This window comes from Planococcus citri, chromosome 1 (genome assembly GCF_950023065.1).
Source record: "Planococcus citri chromosome 1, ihPlaCitr1.1, whole genome shotgun sequence".
Classification (NCBI taxonomy): domain Eukaryota; kingdom Metazoa; phylum Arthropoda; class Insecta; order Hemiptera; family Pseudococcidae; genus Planococcus; species Planococcus citri.
In genome coordinates, this window is record NC_088677.1 from 7750089 (window position 1) to 7771095 (window position 21007).

The 21007-nt window shown below is 36.4% G+C and overlaps 1 protein-coding gene across 1 annotated transcript; it reads left to right on the plus strand.

Moving 5' to 3' along the window:
- The first annotated feature begins 146 nt into the window (after positions 1-146).
- Positions 147-8909, plus strand: LOC135846467 (uncharacterized). Its single transcript, XM_065365577.1, has 2 exons — positions 147-668; positions 7208-8909. Exon 2 carries the CDS (start codon positions 7218-7220, stop codon positions 8739-8741), a length of 1524 nt encoding a protein of 507 aa, XP_065221649.1. The 5' UTR covers positions 147-668; positions 7208-7217; the 3' UTR covers positions 8742-8909.
- Positions 8910-21007: the final 12098 nt, after the last annotated feature.

The following is a 21007-nucleotide window of genomic DNA, read 5'->3' on the forward strand; positions in this document are numbered from 1 at the left end:
TAGGTTCAGTGAAAACATTGACACCCCCTGTCTGCCGTTAAAAATGGGCTAGAGGGTTGCGATTTGCGCCATTGGTCATCCCTTCGGAAAGTCTTTCCACAGAAAAAATTTCAAAAAATTCGCCGACCCCTCCTACCACTTTCTTGGTCGAATTGACGTGGAATGACCCTAATTTGAGTTTGCTTGCGAACTGAACCATTGAATTTTGAATGCGAACTTTGTTCGTGAATTTGAGTACAGTGAAGTGAACAAATCAGCGAAAACGCCATTTTTTCAAACCATCGAAAATGCCAAAATAGGCAAAAGTAGCTTTGGAGATTTAGTATAAGAATTGAATCGTAAGTTGTGCGCTGGCAAATTCAGGATTTTTTAAAACGCCCATCGTCTAGCAGGAAAAAAGTTTGAAATGGCAACACTGGTTCGCAATCGCAAGCATTTGTTCGCCGTTGTTGGCATTCTGCAACCTGCATTGTTCTGTTTCTGTTTGGTTTGGCTCTTGTTTTGAAAATGTTTATGTAGTGTGTTGTTGTGTGAAAACATTTTCATTTTAGTATCTAACTTGTTCGGTTGATTTCGAAGTTCGCAATTCTGTAGTTTTTTATTTTAATCTTTGTCGGTGTTGAAGCAGAATATTATTTACATTATCATACATGTACATGTAATATTTAGTGAGTTGTTTTCCTATTTAAACGTACATACTTACTTACATAACTACCTATTACCTAGGTACCTAATTTGATGGATTGAAGGGTCATTTAACTGATTTCACTTCAGCTTCGGATGTGTAGCCCAGTCAAATAGTTAGCTGTGTTGGCGAAAAAAAAAATAGGTAAACCCAAACATTATTGCGATCAAAGGTTTCATTGGTGAGATTATTATTATCTAGGTTGGTGTGCTGAACAACATACTAAAAGTCCCCGCCCCTACCCCTGGAGCTAACTCCTCCACAGTGGATCAAAGCCCCCCCCCCCAATCAGTTCTTTTTGTGAAAAATTTCCAAAATGTCAACTTTTGAGTAAAATGAAATGAGCTTAATAGTAATCATTTAATCTTCTCTCCAATAACAATTCGTACCTATCAAATGAGCTATCTACAAGTAACTGTTAGCAGAGTAAAAAAAACTACATTTTTACATACATCTTTCTTAATCAACTGAACTGACTGTTCTGTTCACCAACTGAACTATGTACCATCTCCCGTACATTGCTTCTTTTATCTCTAACCTATACCTATCTAGAATGGCCAACCATCTGCGGGATGTAACTAATATGTAGGATAACAGTGATATGATTGTTCACTCTAACATCTGTCCTATATTTAGATTTTCTACAACATCTGTCCGACTCCAACGTACCTAACTTATATGATAACAGATATTTTTGTTTATGTTTACTCTAACTCTATACTACGACCCCTCAAAGTGACCTGATTTTAATAATTTTATATTTTCGTGACTTGATACTTGGAACCTCAACCTGTTCTAATTGATCAAATAAAGTCAAACATGGGGAATTGGATTCTTTTGGAAGCTAGAGTTGGCCTTTGGAGTGGGGCGGGTCAAAGTTGAAAATTACAGAAAGGTCGTTTTTTTGGAGGGGCACAATATGACCCCAAATAGATGAAAAGGGTCCAAAATAATATCATACTATTGGTCAGTACCCACCCCCATTGTGATCAATATTCAATATGCCCAAATTTCAGCATCCTAGGTCATTCCCACTCTTTTCAAGCTGGAAAAAGACGAGAATATGAGTAAAGTAAAGAGTTTTTCAACCTTAATTCCGCATTAAATGAAGTTTCACTCATTTTGATCGCAATCACACGTCATTTTTCAGAAATCTCCGAAATCACGATTGAATCAAAATTCAAATTTCGGCTTAAAAATTCTTCTAAAACGCTCGAGAAACGTAGAGGAGAAGGTACAAATATGGACCCCCTCTAGCTTTTTGGCTTTAAAGGGTAGAAAAAATTATCAAATTTGTTTTTCGAATATACCATTCGAAAGGCCAAAGACTCTAGTATATTGTGTAAAAAAAATTTTTTTTTTGGTTGAAAACTCACGGAGAAATTTGAATTTTACAAAAGTGACATAAATTGGTACAAATATGGACCCCCTAAAAAAATGTCTAAAAATTGCAGAAAATGATGCGAAAATATATTTAAAGACGTTTTTTAACTTGAGTATATGAAAAAAACATTGAATGCATGACAATAAACATCAAATACATGAAAAAAATCGAAATTAATAAAAATCGATTTTCATAAGAAAAAACCGAACTTTCTGGATTTTACTAATTTTACTTCTAAAATGGCCCGTACTATACTTTCTTCGTCCCATTTCCGTCTTTTAGGACTTCTCTTATTTGTTGATTGCTTTTTTCTCAGCATTCTAGGAAAAATTATATGAAAAAATTTAGGGGTCCATATTTATACCAACGTAAAAAAACTTGTCAGTTTATGAAAAATGGAAAAAAATACGAAAATCGAGTAAAGTAATGACAAGTATGAAAGCATATTCTGAAAGTATACACTGAGAGCTACTTATTTCGCTAATAATTTTTTTTTTGAACGTTATTGGAAGTACATCAATTATTAAAAGAAAACAGAGTAAAATTTTCCAATGGCAACAAAAAATCACGAAAAAAAAATCAAATGCTGATTGCAGACACAGAATTTTGCATCGATCCAAAATATGTAACTAGATCGTCAGTACTACACTACTAGAACAATTTTCAGTGCAGACCGTGACCGCAGCGCTAGTAGTATTCTCTAAACAGAGAGGGGTCCATATTTGTACCTGGGTCCATAATTGTACCTTCTCCTCTATTTTTTTTGTAATATTTGGATTACTTTCTAAACTTTAAGACCACTTTTGATCGGTTGGATATGGATTTTTTTATAAAAATTTTTCCAAAATGAACAAAAAACATTTTTGATGTATAAGTTTTGGATTTCAAAAAATATGTTGTTTGTAGGGTCAACTTTTTTTTTGGCAAGTTTGCTTTAAAATGTTCCTTACAAGGGAACCTCTTGAGGTGTTACTCTCCGATTTGAACGGGACGGCGATTTTTAGAAAGAGGATAGTCTAAAACCCCCAAAACCAAATTTTCAGCTGACCCGGTTCATTTTTTGATTTTTGGCGAATTTTTGAAAATTAAAAATTGACTGTTTTTGGCGATTTATGCTTTTTTTTAAAAGTACGAACTTGATCAGTAAAAATGGACAAAAAAATAAGTCCAAAAACTAATATTTATTACCCAAATCCAAATTTTACCATTTCCAGCCATTCTTGAGCCGCCAGCGCGATTTTTCAATTTCTCCAGAATTTTGAATTTGCTCCAGAAGGCGTGAATATGAAGTTGGACAGCTAAAAATCGAGTTGAATATTACACTCGACCGGGTTAACCAGTTTATCAACATTTGAGCTGATTTTGAGAATGACACCTCAAAAGTGGCTTTTTGACCAGCTGTTTTCAAAATTAAAAAATCAAAAAAATCAAAAGTTTCCCGTTTGTGTGAAAATTTTTGAAATTCACGCAAATCGCTGTATTTTGTGAAAAACTAACCCCCCAAATCCAAATTTCACAATGTCCAGCCATTCTGGAGCCTCCAGCGCGATTTTCAATTTCTCCAGGATTTTGAATTTGCTCCAGAAGACGTGAATGTGAAGTTGGGCAGCTAAAAATCGAGTTGTATATTACACTCGACCTGTTTAACGAGTTTATCCACATTTGAGCCGATTTTGAGAGTGACACCTCAAAAGTGGCTTTTTGACCAGCTTTTTTCAAAATTAGGTATAAAATTCAAAAAATCAAAAATTTCCCGTTTGTGTGGAAATTTTCGAAATTTACGCTAATCGCAGTATTTTGTCTAAAACTATCCTCCCAAATCCAAATTTCACAATTTCCAGCCATTCTGGAGCTTCCAGCGCGATTTTTCAATTTCTCCAGAATTTTGAATTTGCTCCAGAAGGCGTGAATATGAAGTTGGACAGCTAAAAATCGAGTTGTGTATTATACTCGACCTGTTTAACGAGTTTATCTACATTTGAGCCGATTTTGGGTGTGACACCTCAAAAGTGGCTTTTTGACCAGCTTTTTTTAAAAATTAAAAAATCCAAAAAATCCAAAGTTTCCCATTTGTGTGAAAATTTTCTAAATTTACGCGAATCGCTGTATTTTGTGTAAAACTAACCCCCCAAATCCAAATTTCACAATGTCCAGCCATTCTGGAGCCTCCAGCGCGATTTTCAATTTCTCCAGGATTTTGAATTTGCTCCAGAAGACGTGAATATGAAGTTGGGCAGCTAAAAATCGAGTTGTATATTACACTCGACCTGTTTAACAAGTTTATCCACATTTTAGACGATTTTGAGAGTAGCACCTCAAAAGTGGTTTTTTGACCAGCTTTTTCAAAATTAGGTATAAAATTCAAAAAATCAAAAGTTTCCCATTTGTGTGAAAATTTTCTAAATTTACGCGAATCGCTGTATTTTGTATAAAACTAACCCCCCAAATCCAAATTTCACAATGTCCAGCCATTCTGGAGCCTCCAGCGCGATTTTTCAATTTCTCCAGAATTTTGAATTTGCTCCAGAAGGCGTGAATATGAAGTTGGACAGCTAAAAATCGAGTTGTGTATTATACTCGACCTGTTTAACGAGTTTATCTACATTTGAGCCGATTTTGGGTGTGACACCTCAAAAGTGGCTTTTTGACCAGCTTTTTTCAAAATTAAAAAATCCAAAAAATCAAAAGTTTCCCATTTGTGTGAAAATTTTCTAAATTTACGCGAATCGTTGTATTTTGTATAAAACTAACCCCCCAAATCCAAATTTCACAATGTCCAGCCATTCTGGAGCCTCCAGCGCGATTTTCAATTTCTCCAGAATTTTGAATTTACTCCAGAAGGCGTGAATACGCAGTTGGGCAGCTAAAAATCGAGACGTGTATTATACTCGACCTGTTTAACGAGTTTATCTACATTTGAATCGATTTTGAGAATAACACTTCAAAAGTGGCTTTTTGACCAGCTTTTTTCAAAATTGAAAAATCCAAAAAATCAAAAATTTCCCGTTTGTGTGGAAATTTTGGAAATTTACGCGAATCGCTGTATTTGGTCCAAAACTAACCCCCCAAATCCAAATTTTACAATATCCAGCCATTCTGGAGCCTCCAGCGCGATTTTCAATTTCTCCAGGATTTTGAATTTGCTCCAGAAGACGTGAATATGAAGTTGGGCAGCTAAAAATCGAGTTGTATATTACACTCGACCTGTTTAACGAGTTTATCCACATTTGAGCCGATTTTGAGAGTGACACCTCAAAAGTGGCTTTTTGACCAGCTTTTTTCAAAATTAGGTATAAAATTCAAAAAATCAAAAATTTCCCGTTTGTGTGGAAATTTTGGAAATTTACGCGAATCGCTGTATTTGGTCCAAAACTAACCCCCCAAATCCAAATTTTACAATATCCAGCCATTCTGGAGCCTCCAGCGCGATTTTTCAATTTCTCCAGAATTTTGAATTTGCTCCAGAAGGCGTGAATATGAAGTTGGACAGCTAAAAATCGAGTTGTGTATTATACTCGCCCTGTTTAACGAGTTTATCTACATTTGACCAAATTTTTTCAAAATAAAAAAAATCCAAAACATCCAAAGTTTCCCGTTTGTGTGGATATTTTTGAAATTCCCGCGAAGCGCTGTATTTCTTCAAGAACTAACCTGCGGAGCGCAGATCTACCATTTCCAGCCATTTTGGAGCGAGAGGGACACCCCAAAAAACCACTTTTGAGGTGTCACTCTCAAAATTGGCTCCAATGTGGATAAACTCGTTAAACAGGTCAAGTGTAATGTACAACTCGATTTTTAGCTGCCCAACTTCATATTCACGCCTCCTGGAGCAAATTCAAAATTCTGGAGAAATGGAAAAATCGTGCTGGAGGATGCAGAATGGCTGGAAATTATAAAAGTTTGATTTGGGGAATTAATTTTGGACAAAATACAGTGATTCGCGCAATTTTCAAAAATTTCCTCACAAACGGTTATCTTTTGATTTTTTGGATTTTCTAATTTTGAAAAAAGCTGGTCAAAAAACCACTCCTGAGGCGACTCTGCCAAAATCAGCGCAAATCAGCTGCCCAAATTAATATTCACGCCTTCTGGAGCAAATTCAAAATTCTGGAGAAATTGAAAGATCGCGCTGGAGGCTCCAGAATGGCTGGAAATGGTAAAATTTGGATTCGGGGGTTTAGTTATAGACAGAATACAGCGATTCGGCTAAATTTCAAAAATTTTCACACCAACGGGAAGCTTTTGATTTTTTTGATTTTTTAATTTTGAAAAAAGCTGGTCAAAAATACCCTTTGGAGGTGTCACTCTCAAAATCGGCTCAAATGTGGGTAAACTCGTTAAACAGGTCGAGTTTAATACACAACTCGATTTTTAGCTCCCCAACTGCATATTCAGGCCTTCTGGAGCAAATTTAAAATTCTGGAGTAATTGAAAAATCGCACTGGAGGCTCCAGAATGGCCGGAAATTGCGAAATTTGGATGGGGGGGTAGTTTTGGACAAAATACAGCTATTCGCGTGAATTTCAAAAATATCCATGCAAATGGGAAACTTTTGAGTTTTTTGATTTTTTAATTTTGAAAAAATCTGGTCAAAAAACCACTTTTGAGGTGTCATTCTCAAAATCAGCTCAAATATTGATCAACTCGTGAAGTTGAACAGGTCGAGTATAATACACAACTCGATTTTTAGCTGTCCAACTGCATTCACGCTTTCTGGAGCAAATTCAAAATTCTAGAGAAATTGAAAAATCGCGCTGGAGGCTCCAGAATGGCTGGAAACGGTAAAATTTGGATTAGGGTAATTAATATTAGTTTTGGGACTTGATTTAACCATAAAAAGTCATAAATCGCCAAAAACAGTCAATTTTAAATCTTCAAAAATTCGTCAAAAATCGAAAAATGAACTTGAGCAGCTGAAAATTTGGTTTAGGGAGTTTTAGACTATGCTCTTTCCAAAAATCGTTGTCCCATTCAAATAGGAGTGTGACACCTCATGAGATTCCTTTGTTAGGAAGTCCCCTTTTAAGAAAAAAATTGTCACATAGGATCGGAGGGGGGGGGCAGCAGTCATAGATAGGTAGACTTGAATAGATACCTCCTCAGTTCTTGTAATACCATCTTTGTTTTTTTTTTTTCAGAATACCTACCATGGATTCAATTTTGCCACACGAGCAAAGCCTTCGCTCGTTATTCAACGAATCTCCATCGACGCTAGAAAGCATGTGCTGCTTAAAGATATCGTTATCGCTGTGGCAGCACGTCTTATATCGTGAAAAAGTCACAGAACAGGTTGGTGTTCGTTTGCGATCCGGTGATGATGGAGAAAAAAGCGGCGAACTGGTGGGCGATCTCGATACTTCATTTTTATACACCGACGTGGAGATCTCATTGAAAAGCCTACAACTGCCCGAGATCATCGAAGAGTACATCCAGAAATCGTGCAAACAGGCCGGAAAGGAAATGAACGAATGGAAAGATCACATCAAGTACCGAACCGTACGTTCAGGTGTACTCACTATGTTCCGATCGCATTTAAAATGCTGTACTTGGAACCCAAACGGTACGATCAACTATAAAGAAAGTGCTCGAAAATTCGTATCGATTGCTAGCATCGATAAAGCCCAAAAATTCGAAATCGCTGCCCAATTCTGCCTGGAAGATGTAATGGCCGATTTATGCGAGTCTCCCGATGCGAGCTTATTACAATTGATGAAACATTTCACGAAAAAAATTAGATTTCTGTCGAAGCCTGTTTTATTCTATTGGCTGTGTAAGTTCACCGAGCAAATGAATAAATTACCTACGAATCGAAATTCCGGTTGTGTAGAAGCTCTCATGCTTACACCTAACGTCAAGTATTACTGGTGGTCTATCGAGTATTTTTTCCAACGTTTGAGCGAAGAGCAAACTCAAATCACAAAGGCTATCGAACTCATCCAGGCAGATACATCGAAGCGTGAATTTCATCCGAAAGAATTGGCCAGCAAATTGAACGAGTCTCAGCTCACTGCGGTGCTTTTTGCTGTTCCGGTTGATTTTTTAAGCAAATTGATCTATTTCGAAGACCATCAGTTGGCGTTTTCAGTATGGACGAGGGTCAAGGATTGGATCATTGACGAACAGTTTGTGACTTTGATGGCGAAACTGATGGAAAACCGTGACGATGCTTTGTCAGTGAAAATATGGAATTCGGCCTACAATAATCAGAAGAATGCTTTCTTGAGTCAAGATGAAAGTGTAATCGTAAAGAATTTCCTTCATCCGGGTGAATTTTCAATTTCGGTTTTATCGTACGCGTCGGTAGATCGCAGAAAAGAATTGATTTTCGAGTACGCGTACTCGCTGGCCAAACTCGAAAACCATCATCGCGACTATATCGAAAAAGTAATCCGAATTTGTCTACCGAATGCGAGCAATGCGGACGTGCAAGGATTTAGAAAAGCTGCGATGAAGTTGCCTGCTGGTGATACGAGATGTGGCATGATGGGATACTGCGGATGTACCAGAATGGGTGCGAAAGCACGATACAAATGCGATACATTCTTGAGATTGTACTTTCCCGAATATGATGAAACTTTGAGTGACGATGGCCGCCGCGATGAAAATTGGAGCAATTGCAGGTTGAGGCGACTTACTCAAGAAACGGTGACTATATACAGCTACGGCGTATGATTTAGGCACTTCAGACATTGGGATGAATTATTAAATTCGTACCTACGTTTTACTGATCTATCTATTTTGTTATAATTGCTTACCCATTTCTTATTATAATAAGTGCCACGAAAAATGTGATGTTTTATTTGTTTTTGTTGCTCTCAACAACATATTGTCACATAAATAGGCCTACATAGCATAGGAGTTACATCAAATTAAAATTACCTTTGCTTTTTGAAAAATCGGCTGCCCCAATAATTTTTATTATTTTTACATATTAAAATGGCTAGAAATTATTTATTTATTTTTTTCAAGAAGTCTAAATTTTTTCAATTGTTTGTGTTTACCTATGATCCTGCTTTTTGCCAAAATTGACAAAGTCTTTCTTTAAGAAAAACATCGTGACAAAAAAAAAGGTTTTCTAATTATTGCTTTTTTTAAAGCAAAACATTTCCAGAAAATCGAGTCAAAATGTTTTTCAATGCATTGTCCAAAAAATCCTCCTTTTTCGACAGGAATTGTGAAAAAAACTAAAATGTTTATTTTTGGTCAAAAATTGCCAAAAAAATTCATTTTTTTACTCGTTACAATTCTGGCTTTTTATCTAAAATTGACAAAAATCCTCGTTCGTTAACAAATGTGCCAAAGAGGCTTACATTTGTGCCAATACATAGTCGGGGAGCCCGCTTAAGGATCTATTGAACCCCTCCCCCCCTCGTTGATCCTCCGAGACAACTTTTTTCTTAATGGGGAGTCCTAAGGAACATTTCTAGCCTTTGTACTCCAAAAAAAGTGGCCCTACTTACAAAATGGCGGCCATTTTGATTGACAGGTCGGCCGAAATCGCAGATTTTGCGTTCCAACATAGGACTTGCACAAAATTTTTCAAACCGAACAAAGGTAGATCGAAAGATCAGGCAAAAAGTTATCACTTGTGAAAATTTTAAGTGCTAAAGTGCGTTTTTTGATTATTGGTGAATTTTTTAAAATGAAATTTAGGGCAAAAAAGAGGGGAAAAAATGAAAATCTTACCAAATTGACCAAGAAAGCTGAAATCTGAGATACACAGTCTTGCCATAAGTTCTGACCCTACTTTAAACGCTTCCAATACAAAAACGAAATTTTAAAAACGTAAAAGTGATTATATATTCGGAAAGTAGATGAAAAAATCTTTAATTTGACTGTATTTAGCTGCAACATGCTGCTCAAGGCGCTTAACAAAACGGGAATGACAGATGAAACGACAGAAGCCCCACGTACGCAAAAAACCAAAAAAAAAATTGATCAAAAAATTTTTTTTTGAAATTTTTTTATGCGCATCAAATTTTTTTCACTAAAACAATAATTCTGTGCTCCAGGATCTCCAAATTACTATTTTAGTAAAAAAAGATTGATGCGCATAAAAAAATTTCAAAAAAAAATTTTTCGATCAATTTTTTTTTTGGTTTTTTGCGTACGTGGGGCTTCTGTCGTTTCATCTGTCATTCCCGTTTTGTTAAGCGCCTTGAGCAGCATGTTGCAGCTAAATACAGTCAAATTAAAGATTTTTTCATCTACTTTACGAATATATAATCACTTTTTTACGTTTTTAAAATTCGTTTTTGTATTGGAAGCGTTTAAAGTAGGGTCAGAACTTATGGAGAGACTGTGTATACCCTGTTTTCGACATGCCAACTCGATTGGAAACTGTTTCAAACCGTTTTGAGCAGTTCTGGAGCCTCCAGCAGATTTTTGAAACTCGAAATTCCCATAAAATTTCATCAAATGGAGTTGGATAGACAAAATTTACTCTGCAAACTAATTTCAATACGCTACGAAGTCAACTGCAGGAGGATTTCAAGTCGTTTTGGAGCGTCCAGGGATTTTTTGAAAATTCCTGGAGCCTCCAGCAGATTTTTGAAACTTTAAATTTTCATCAAACGGAGATGTAGAGCTGAAATTTACTCTACACTCCAATTTTAACACTCTATGAAGGCGACTTCAAGTGGGTTCAAGTCATTTTGGAGCCTCCAGCGACTTTTTTTAAATTACTGGAGCCTCCAGTGGATTTTTGAAACTTGAAATTCCCGCAACATTTTACCAAATGGTATTGGCAAGCTGAAATTTACTTCGCAAACTAATTTCAAAACTCCATTTGACGAAATTTTTGGGAAATTTCAAGTTTCAAAAATCTGCTGGAGGCTCCAGAACTGCTCAAAACGGTTTGAAACAGTTTCCAATCGATTTGGCATGTCGAAAGTAGGGTATATCACAAATTTCAGCTTTCTTGGTCAATTTGGTAAAATTTTGATTTTTTCCCTCATTTTTGGCCTAAATTTGATTTTCAAAAATTCACCAAAAATCGAAGAACGCACTTTAGCACTTGAAATTTTGACAGGTGATAACTTTTTGCCTAATCTTTCGATCTACCTTTGTACGGTTTGAAAAATTTTGTGCAAGTCCTATGTTGGAACGCAAAATCTGCGATTTCGGCTGACCTGTCAATAAAAATGGCCGCCATTTTGTAAGTAGGGCCACTTTTTTTTTATTTTTTGAGTACAAGGGCTAGAAATGTTCCTTAGGACTCACCCATAAAGAAAAAAGTTGTTCCGGTGGATCGACCGGGGGGGGGGGGTGCAATAGATCCTTAAGCGGGCACCCTAACTGATATACTTATTATGTTTAAGTGAACAGGCATCAAATTAAAATGGCAACTGCCGACTGCGACTCGTTGATTTCGAAATATTCTTTAGCAATTGGGGGGTTCCATAAAAAACGGGCCTTGGTCATTTTTTTCATTTTTTTAATTTCTTTTACGTTGAATGCAATATATATTTCAAAAAATATTTTTCATTAATTTCACCATATTCAGTGATATTAAATTGTTCCATGAAAAAAAAAACGAATTGGAAAATATTTGCGTGCATAAAAAAATTTAAAGTCTATTTTCAATATGTAAAAATCAGTAAAAAAAAAAGTGACCACAGCCCCTTTTTTTCAAAAAGCGAAACTTTTACAATTTTAGTTAAAAAGCAGTAATTTTTGTTTCTGCAATTTTATTTTCAGTAATAAAGTGAAACTTTTGAACTGTTAGAAGAATTAAAACGCTTTAATTTTTTTTTGGTAAAAAGCAAGATTTTTCAACAATTTGTGTAGAAAAGGAAGACATTGAAATTTTTGCAAAAAAACTAGTATTTGCGACAATTTATGGCAAAAAGTAATCAGATTTTTTCGACTTTTCGATTAAAAAGCGATATTTATTTGGCATTTTTTGGCAAAAAAGTCAAACTGATCATTTTTACCAATAGAAGTGATTTTTGCCAATTTTTGACAAAAAAGCGAGACTTTAATAATGATTACAATAATATTGAAAAGAAGTGATAAGGTACTTTTTGGAATTTTTTACAATTTTTGGCAAAAAGCAAGCCTTTGATAATTATTGTTACAAAAAACCAAACTTTTTGGAAATTATTGATAAAACGTGAGGATTTTGGATCCCTGAATTTATTTTTTTACGTGAGAAAAATGTGTCGCCAACCTGCTGAAAAAAAGGTGAGAATTTTTTCAAAAATTGAAAATTTGATGGATCAGATCAACTATGGTGGGGAGATATCTTCGCAAGTGGATCGCGAATCTGAGGCGACGACTGACGAGTCGAAAAGTACTGCTAGAATAGAATATTATTAAGAGACTACGATTATTGATGATGGATTTTTGGAATACCTATTAATCCGGCATATGACAACAGGAGTAATTGCCCCCCCCCCGCCGATCCATCGGGACAACTTTTTTCTTAAAGGGGACATTCTAAGGAACATTTTAAAGCAAACTTGGCAAAAAAAAATTGGCCTTACTTACAAAATGGCGGCCATTTTGATTGACAGGTCAGCCGAAATCGCAGATTTTGCGTTTCAACATAGGACTTGCACGAACTTTTTCAAACTTTACAAAGGTAGATCGAAAGATCATGCAAAAATTCATCACCTGTCAAAATTTCAAGTGCTAAAGTGCGTTTTTCGATTTTTGGTGAATTTTTGAAAATCGAATTCAAGCCAAAAATGAGGGAAAAAATCAAAATTTCACCAAATTGACCAAGAAAGCTGAAATTTGGGATATACCCTATTTTTGACATGCCAAGTCGATTGGAAACGGTTTCAACCCGTTTTGAGCAGTTCTGGAGCCTGCAGAAGATTTTTTAAACTCGAAATTCCCACAAAATTCCATCAAATTGGAGTTGTAAGGCTAAAATTTATTCCAAAAACTAATTTCAATACGCTACGAAGTACTGGAGGTAAATTTCAAGTCGTTTTGGAGCCTCCAGCGACTTTTTGAAAGTTCCTGAAGCCTCCAGCAGATTTTTGAAACTTTAAATTTTCACAAAATTTCTTCTAATGGAGATGGAAAGCTGAAATTTACTCTACACTCCAATTTTAACACCCTCTGAAAACGACTTTTGGTGGATTTAAAGTCATTTTAGAGCTTCCAACGACTTTTTTGAAAATTACTGGAGCCTCCAGTAGAGTTTTGAATTTTTAAATTTCCCCAAAATTTCATCAAACTAAGATGGAGAGTCAAAATTCACTCTGCAAACTAATTTCAATACGCTACGAAGTTGACTGCTGGTGGATTTCAAGTCGTTTTGGCGCCTCCAGCAACTTTTTGGAAATTACTGGATCCTCCAGTAAATTTTTCAAACTCGAAATTTCCCCAAAATTTCATCAAACGAAGATGGAAAGTCAAAATTCACTCTGCAAACTAATTTCAATACTCTACGAAGTCGACTGCTGGTGGATTTCAAGTCGTTTTAACTTTTAGAGCCTCCAGCGACTTTTTGAGAGGTCGCATGGCGTTTTTGGAAAATTGAAATTTCCAAAAAGTAGCTGGACGCTTCAAAACCATTTGAAACCACCATGTAGTCTGCGAAGTAAATTTCAGCTTGCCAACTCCATTTGATAAATTAATGTTGAGGAAATTTCAAGTTTCAAAAATCTACTGGAGGCTCCAGTAATTTTCAAAAAAGTCGCTGGAGGCCCTAAAATGACTTGAACCCATCTGAAGTCGTCTTCAGGGGGTGTTAAAATTTGTAGTGTAGAGTAAATTTCCGCTTTCCATCTCCATTTGATGAAATTATGTGAAAATTTAAATTTTCAAAAATCTGCTGGAGGCTCCAGTAATTTTCAAAAAAGTCGCTGGAGGCCTTCAAATTACTTGAACCCATCTGAAGTCGTCTTCAGAGGGTGTTAAAATTGGAATGTAGAGTAAATTTCAGCTTTCCATCTCCATTTGATGAAATTTTGTGAAAATTTAAAGTTTCAAAAATCTGCTGGAGGCTTCAGGAATTTTCAAAAAGTCGCTGGAGGATCCAAAACGACTTGAAATTCTCCTGCTGTACTTCGTAGCGTATTGAAATTAGTTTTTAGAATAAATTTTAGCTTTACAACTCCAATTTGATGAAATTTTGTGAGAATTTCGAGTTTCAAAAATCTTCTGGAGGCTCCAGAACTGCTCAAAACGGGTTGAAACCGTTTACAATTGATTTGGCATGTCGAAAATAGGGTATATCCCAAATTTCAGCTTTCTTGGTCAATTTGGTAAAATTTTGATTTTTCCCCTCATTTTTGGCCTAAATTCGATTTTAAAAAATTCACCAAAAATCGTAAAACGCACTTTAGCATTTGCAATTTTGACAGGTGATAAATTTTTGCATGATCTTTCGATCTACTTTTGTTAGCATTGAATAAAAAGGACACCAGATACAATTATAGCGATGGTTTAGGTACCTATATTTGTTGAAATTAAATGTACCGAACAATTAGGTACTTATAATTAGGTTCAAATCAAATGGCACTTACTAAAAACACACGTAGATAGGTAGGTACTCTTTTTGTAAAAAAAATAAAAATAAAAGTAAAAAAAAAATCTGTTCAGGAATGATCACTTGATCAGTTATAACAACATCTTAGAATAAATTGAAAATTTTTCGTCCTTTCAAGACGTAAGCAGGTATCTAGAACAATAATAAAAAGAAAAAATAAAATAAAATTTATAACTGCTTGTAAATAGGAAACTAAAAAATAGCTTTTCATATAGCCAAGGTTTTTATTATTAGGTACTAAATAACGAATCTTTGTTCCTTTACAGGTGGAAGATAGAAGATCATAAAGCGTGACTTTTTTCTAATTTAAACTGAGGATTGCATTTTTTGCAATCTTTCCAAGAAAGATGAAACTTAATTTTATTTCAGAAACGGTTCAGAAAAATATTCTTGTAAAAATAGTAGGTATAACTTTTAATCTACAAAAGCCGAAGGTGGAACCGTCCCATAATATTTTATTTCAGGTGAAATTAAATTTTGTTCAAGTAGTAAATGAATATAATGTACGTATGTTTCAATTTAATTGCATTATTCAAGTATCTTGATGATCGTTATCATTAGTACATAATTACAACTATTATTAGTAACAAATCTTCAAATTGCAGTATTAAATTAGGGGTCTAATAAATTTTGATTCTGAATCACTCATAGGTACATCTTATCAAAAATCAGCGAAATTCAAAAAAAAATCCAATTTTGGTAGGTAAATAAAGAAAAATTACGAGAAGAAAAAAAATTAATAATTCTTCGTTTCTTATTTCAGAATTTATTTTGGCTCAAATACCTATTACAATTATCTTCTCCTTTTGCCACTGCGATGTCGACTCGATCTAGGATTTTTGCAACTTAATTTTTCATTTTTTTGATTTCAGCCTGTTGAGCAATTTCTTCTTGTTTACGTTTTTCATTGCGAATTCCTTGTTTTATTGTAGCAGAGCTCCTTACGAATTGTTTGTCGTTTATTTCTTGATTGAGGATTGTTTTCGACGTTTCGTTCGAAGGATCTGTTTTGCAATCAGATGAAATCGATTTTTTCTCGATGTTTTCCACGGTTTTTTTAACGTCTAAGGTTTGTATTTTACGAGGGTCTTTCGTCGGAGGTGCGAGTTTCGTCCCAGCATCTAATTTCGGTCTTAGATTATTTACAGGAAGTGGAATATATTTTTCTGCGATTTTATCGCGTATTTTTTCATACTCGTTGATATCGTAGAAAGGACCAAGTTCATCTATATTCGGGACAATCGCGTTCAACTCTTCGAACATGGAATCCATCCTAAAGGTTCTTCCTTCCGTTGACAATTCCCAACCATACCGTAAACCGTACAAGCTAAAATTTATTAGCTCAAACACGACTTCATCTTGATTCGGGTGTTTTATAAGCGGCAGCGTGTACACTTCTTCTACTTGGCGTTCTTTCAACAGGTGTAATAATTTCACCATTTCATTGTTATAATCGGTGTAAGATGTTTTACAAGTAACGTCGAAATTACCGATCGATATCATTATCTTTTTAGGTAACTGCGAAAGATTACTCAATCCACGAACCAATTCGGAAGCTAGAAGGTTCCTTCGATAGAGGTCGGTATCGAGGGAATTTTGGAACGGTTTTCCATCTGCTAGACATTTGGCTAATCCTACAGCGTGTCCATCACCTACGATTAAAATTTGATATGCGAACAGTACGACGATTTCGTCTTGACGATATTTGTGAGCTGCTGCTGTGAATAAGTGTGGGTAGCTGTCGATCGGATAGAATGGCTGTATTTCGCTCGAGTCTGTACCAAATCGTTGCTTATAGAGACGATGTTGTATTCCGAATTCTTCCAATGTGCCACGTTTACATTTTTGTGGTTCAGTTGCCACCACCAGAGCCGGTTTACTCGCAGGTCTGCTCTCGTGTGATGCAGATTGCCTAAGTATACGATGATCTCCTGAACCACGACGTTGAATTCCTGCATCTCGACTACGAATACCTCGACTGTAAGGTCTGCTGTGGAAAGATCTGTACGACTCTGTCAATGACCCATTGCTTTCATATCCTGGATGTTGAGGAGGTGGGTAGAGTTGATTTAAGGGAGATTGATTCCACGACATTTTAGTTTCATGATCATCTCCCTTAAGCATACGATGTTCTCCTGTACCACGATGACGTTGAATTCCTGCACCTCTATAACGAATACCACCTCTGTAAGGTCTGTAGCATTCTGTCAATGACCCACTGCTGGTTCCGCTCTCATAGGGTGGCGGCGGCGGTGGTGGTGGTGGTGGTGATGGTGGTAGTGGTGGTGAGTCAAAGGTCATCGTTTTGTTGTCTAGTGTTCGGTTAAATTGAGCTGGTTCGAATACCGACGCTGATACTCCCATCAATGCTGGAATTTCACCAGTTGAAGCAGGCTTGGAATTTCTCACGTTACTAGATTGGTTTCCCTGATACGTTGATATTGATATCGTAGTACTCGAATTGGATGAATATGGGAAGCTCATCGGTCCTACAATTGGCTGGACAGGCCCTGGAATGAAATATTGGCCAATTCGTTGTTGTTGATCAATTACTAAGTCTAAATTGTAGCCAGTTTCCATGTCCTTGAGTTCCTTGAAAGCCTCGGTGTATTTTATCTCCATCGTACGTGTTTGGTCGGCCAATGACGTTGCTACCATTCGAAGGTTTTCGATCGTTTCTAATTGTAACCGAGTTTGCTGCTTTAATTCTTCGATTCTCGACGTACTAGCAGCAGGTGGAGTTACCTTTCGAATACAGTTCGTAGATAAATGCAGGCGAGAAAATTCGTTAACCAATATTCTCTTCGAGCACCATGGATGGACGCAAGTAACAATTCGCGTATTGTGGTTGTCGATTTGAGTCGCATACGTGTGCATATTGTACATGCACATGTAATGATACACGTGACGACATGCGGTTACATACGGTAAATCTTCTACTCCAACGATGGCGTGTGGTCCTGGCTCCAGAATTGGAAGTAGGCATCGATCGCAAATAACAATTTTCACGTCCATCTGAAATACATATATCACGATAAGTATCAATTTTGATTAGAATTGTGCCATTTTTCTATCGTAAAAGGTATACTTAGAGTTCAGAAGAAAAAACCAAAAAGAATAAGCGATAAGAAATACAAAATAGCCAATAGGTTCGGTGATTTTAAATTCGAAGTTTGATATTACTCAGCCGGACTAAACAATTTTACAACTTTGAACTTGAATGACTTTTGAACGATAATAGTTCAGTGGGTCATTCCATGTCAATCCAACCCAGAAAAGGCGAATTTGAAGGTCATGTCTTTTGATTTCGCTCAAATTTTTTTTACAATATCTACCCACCCAGTAAGCAAGAAACCCGCAATTAGTTTGGTCCCAACCCCCTCAGGAGGTGGGTGGAGGGGCTTCCATTATTTTCACATTGTCTCGAGGTACTCAACTTCCGCAGCGCATTCCTCCGAAGCTATGATACATTGATCAAAACTGATTTCACAGTTCAAACGGGCATTGAATTTTGAATTTTTTAAGCATTTTGAAATTTGCAAAAGTTGAAAGTTGAACTTTCGAATTGAAAGTTCAAATTTCAAAATAGCGCTGTAAGTGAGAGCTACCATTTAAAAATCTGAAAAAATTACCATCGATGTATCTTTTGATGCTTTTTTGAAATATCTTATTTTCAAGATGGGATCTCTCAATTTGGGAGGAATACTCCCACCGCCAATTTTGGGCAAAACTTTTGAAAAAAAACTGGGGCATGTGACATATTGAATTGCATGTTTTTGGTGACGTTGAACATGAATATGACGTCAGAATTTTTATTGGACCCCATCCACCCCCATCCACGGCCTCCAGCACCTCCCCAAAGAGGGTAAAATTTGAAAAAAAATGATTACATTCGTGTGACACATGAAATAGTATGTTTTTGGTGACGCTGAATACGAATATGGCGTCAGATTTTGAATTAGACCCCATCTAGGGCCCCCAGCACCTCTCCAAAGGGGGTAAAAGTCGAAAAAAATGATTTTATAAAAAAAATTCGTGTGACATATGGAATTGGTGGACCTTTACCTGTTTGGGGAGGTTCTGGGGGCCATGGGTGAGGCAATTTGAAAATCTAAGGCTATATTCGTGTTCAGCGATATCGAAAACATGCTGTTTCATGTGTCACACGAATGAAACCATTTTTTTGACTTTTACCCCTTTGGGGAGGTGCTGGGGGCCCTAGATGGGATCCAATTCAAAATCTGACGCCATATTCGTATTCAGCGTCACCAAACACATGCTATTGCATATGTCACATGAATAAAATCATTTTTTTCAACTGTTACACCCTTTGGGGAGGTGCTGGGGGCCCTAGATGGGGTCTAATTCAAAATCTGATGTCATATTCGTATTCAGCGTCACCAAAAACATACTACTTCATATGTCACACGAATGTAATAATTTTTTCGACTTTTACCCCCTTTGGGGAGGTGCTGGGGGCCGTGGATGGAGAAGGATGGGGTCCAATAAAAATTCTGACGTCATATTCATGTTCAACGTCACCAAAAACATGCAATTCAATATGTCACATGCCCCAGGTTTTTTTTTCAAAAGTTTTGCCCAAAATTGGCGGTGGGGGTATTCCTCCCAAATTGAGAGATCCCATCTTGAAAATAAGATATTTCAAAAAAACATCAAAAGATGCATCGATGGTAATTTTTTCAGATTTTTAAATGGTAGCTCTCACTTACAGCGCTATTTTGAAATTTGAACTTTCAATTCGAAAGTTCAACTTTCAACTTTTGCAAATTTCAAAATGCTTAAAAAATTCAAAATTCAATGCCCGTTTGAACTGTGAAATCAGTTTTGATCAATGTATCATAGCTTCGGAGGAATGCGCTGCTGAAGTTGAGTACCTCGAGACAATGCGAAAATAATGGAAGCCCCCCCACCCACCTCCTGTGGGGGTTGGGACCAAACTGATTGCGGGTTTCTTACTTACTGGGTGGGTAGAAATTGTAAAAAAAAATTGAGCGAAATTTAAAGAAATTTAAAGACACGACTCAAAAAGCTGGGTCGAATTGACATGGAATGACCCAGTGGCAAACTGTAAGTAAGCGGCAAATTATGATAAAGCTTTGAAATTTTGTATGATGAACAAGGACACCAACTGGAAATTTTTAAGCCCGGGAGGCAATCGCTAAGTCCCATAGGAGAGGAATGGGGGTGATTTGGGGGAGGGTTCAACCCCCCATTTTTCCAAATGGGGCTAACGGGGCGATATTGGTGTCAATTCCATATGATTGAACCCCGCTGAGTTCAGAAATACCATTACTTTCAAAATCTGAGGAAGAGGCATGCCTCAAATTTGAGATTTTCTGAGTGAAGTTTTTGAATTTTTCTCAAAAATACCCCAAAATTACAGTTTTTCAACCCTAGACGACACGCTGACCTTCCATCGACTTTTTTATGGTCATTTTCGGATTCTACAGGTCAATTACAATGCGAATCCGACCATCAATACTTTCACATACCTCTACCCTGGGTGTACAGAGGGGTCTAAAGGGGTTAAAAATTGGCGTTTTTTCGGTATTTTCTTGCAAAAATCGGGGTTTTGAGCTGTGCGCTGGATACAATTAGCGGGAGAAGGTTCTAATGTCGATTTTCGAATACTACAAATCAAATGCCATCGAATAAGACTCGGAGGCACTTTTTACACCCCTCCTGGGAGGTAGTAGAGGGGGTCAAATTTGTCCCTTATCTTGCTTATGTTGAATCAATTTTAGAAATGTAATCAACGTAAGTGTACATTTTCTTACTACCGAGATAATGATGTTTGTATCAATGTTTTTTGTACTGTCGAACCCAAATTTGCAATAATTTTTTCGATTTGGGGGGGGAGGATGGTGAGACCACATAGGGGAGTAGGTCTATTTTTCACAAAAAATCGTACATTAATCTTTTTCTCTCCATTATCTTTCATGTTCTGGCTCAGAAAAGTGGGAGTCTTAATAAATAATTCGACATAATTTTTTTCAAATATTTCTGATTATTCGTGGTATTTACGTGAACGGCTAGTTAGACTGATGAAGATTTCTTAGAATGAAAATTGTGGCATAAAAATGTTTCCATCTTGAATATGATTTTACTAATCAAATAAATAAACAAAGCTAATTCCATAATCATGATAATTTAACAAGCCTTCCATATCTCATTTTTTCATTCCGAAGACACTATCTCCATGTAAATGTACGCTGAGACCTCTCATAAGAATGTGAGAATGAGGTTGAGAAAACTGACCGAGAAGGAAAAATATTTTTATAACTCCCAATGAAGTGAAAAAGCAATTCTCATTTTGTCAGAAATTCTATGAGTAGCACAAGCTTTCTTTTCTCTAATGCAGTATCATCCCCATGGCTTCGACCCAAATGAAAAATCGATAGAATTTCTG

Excerpts from the sequence above, each read along its gene's own strand:
- LOC135846467 (XM_065365577.1), top strand. The coding sequence starts at position 7,218 with ATGGATTCAATTTTGCCACACGAGCAAAGCCTTCGCTCGTTATTCAAC.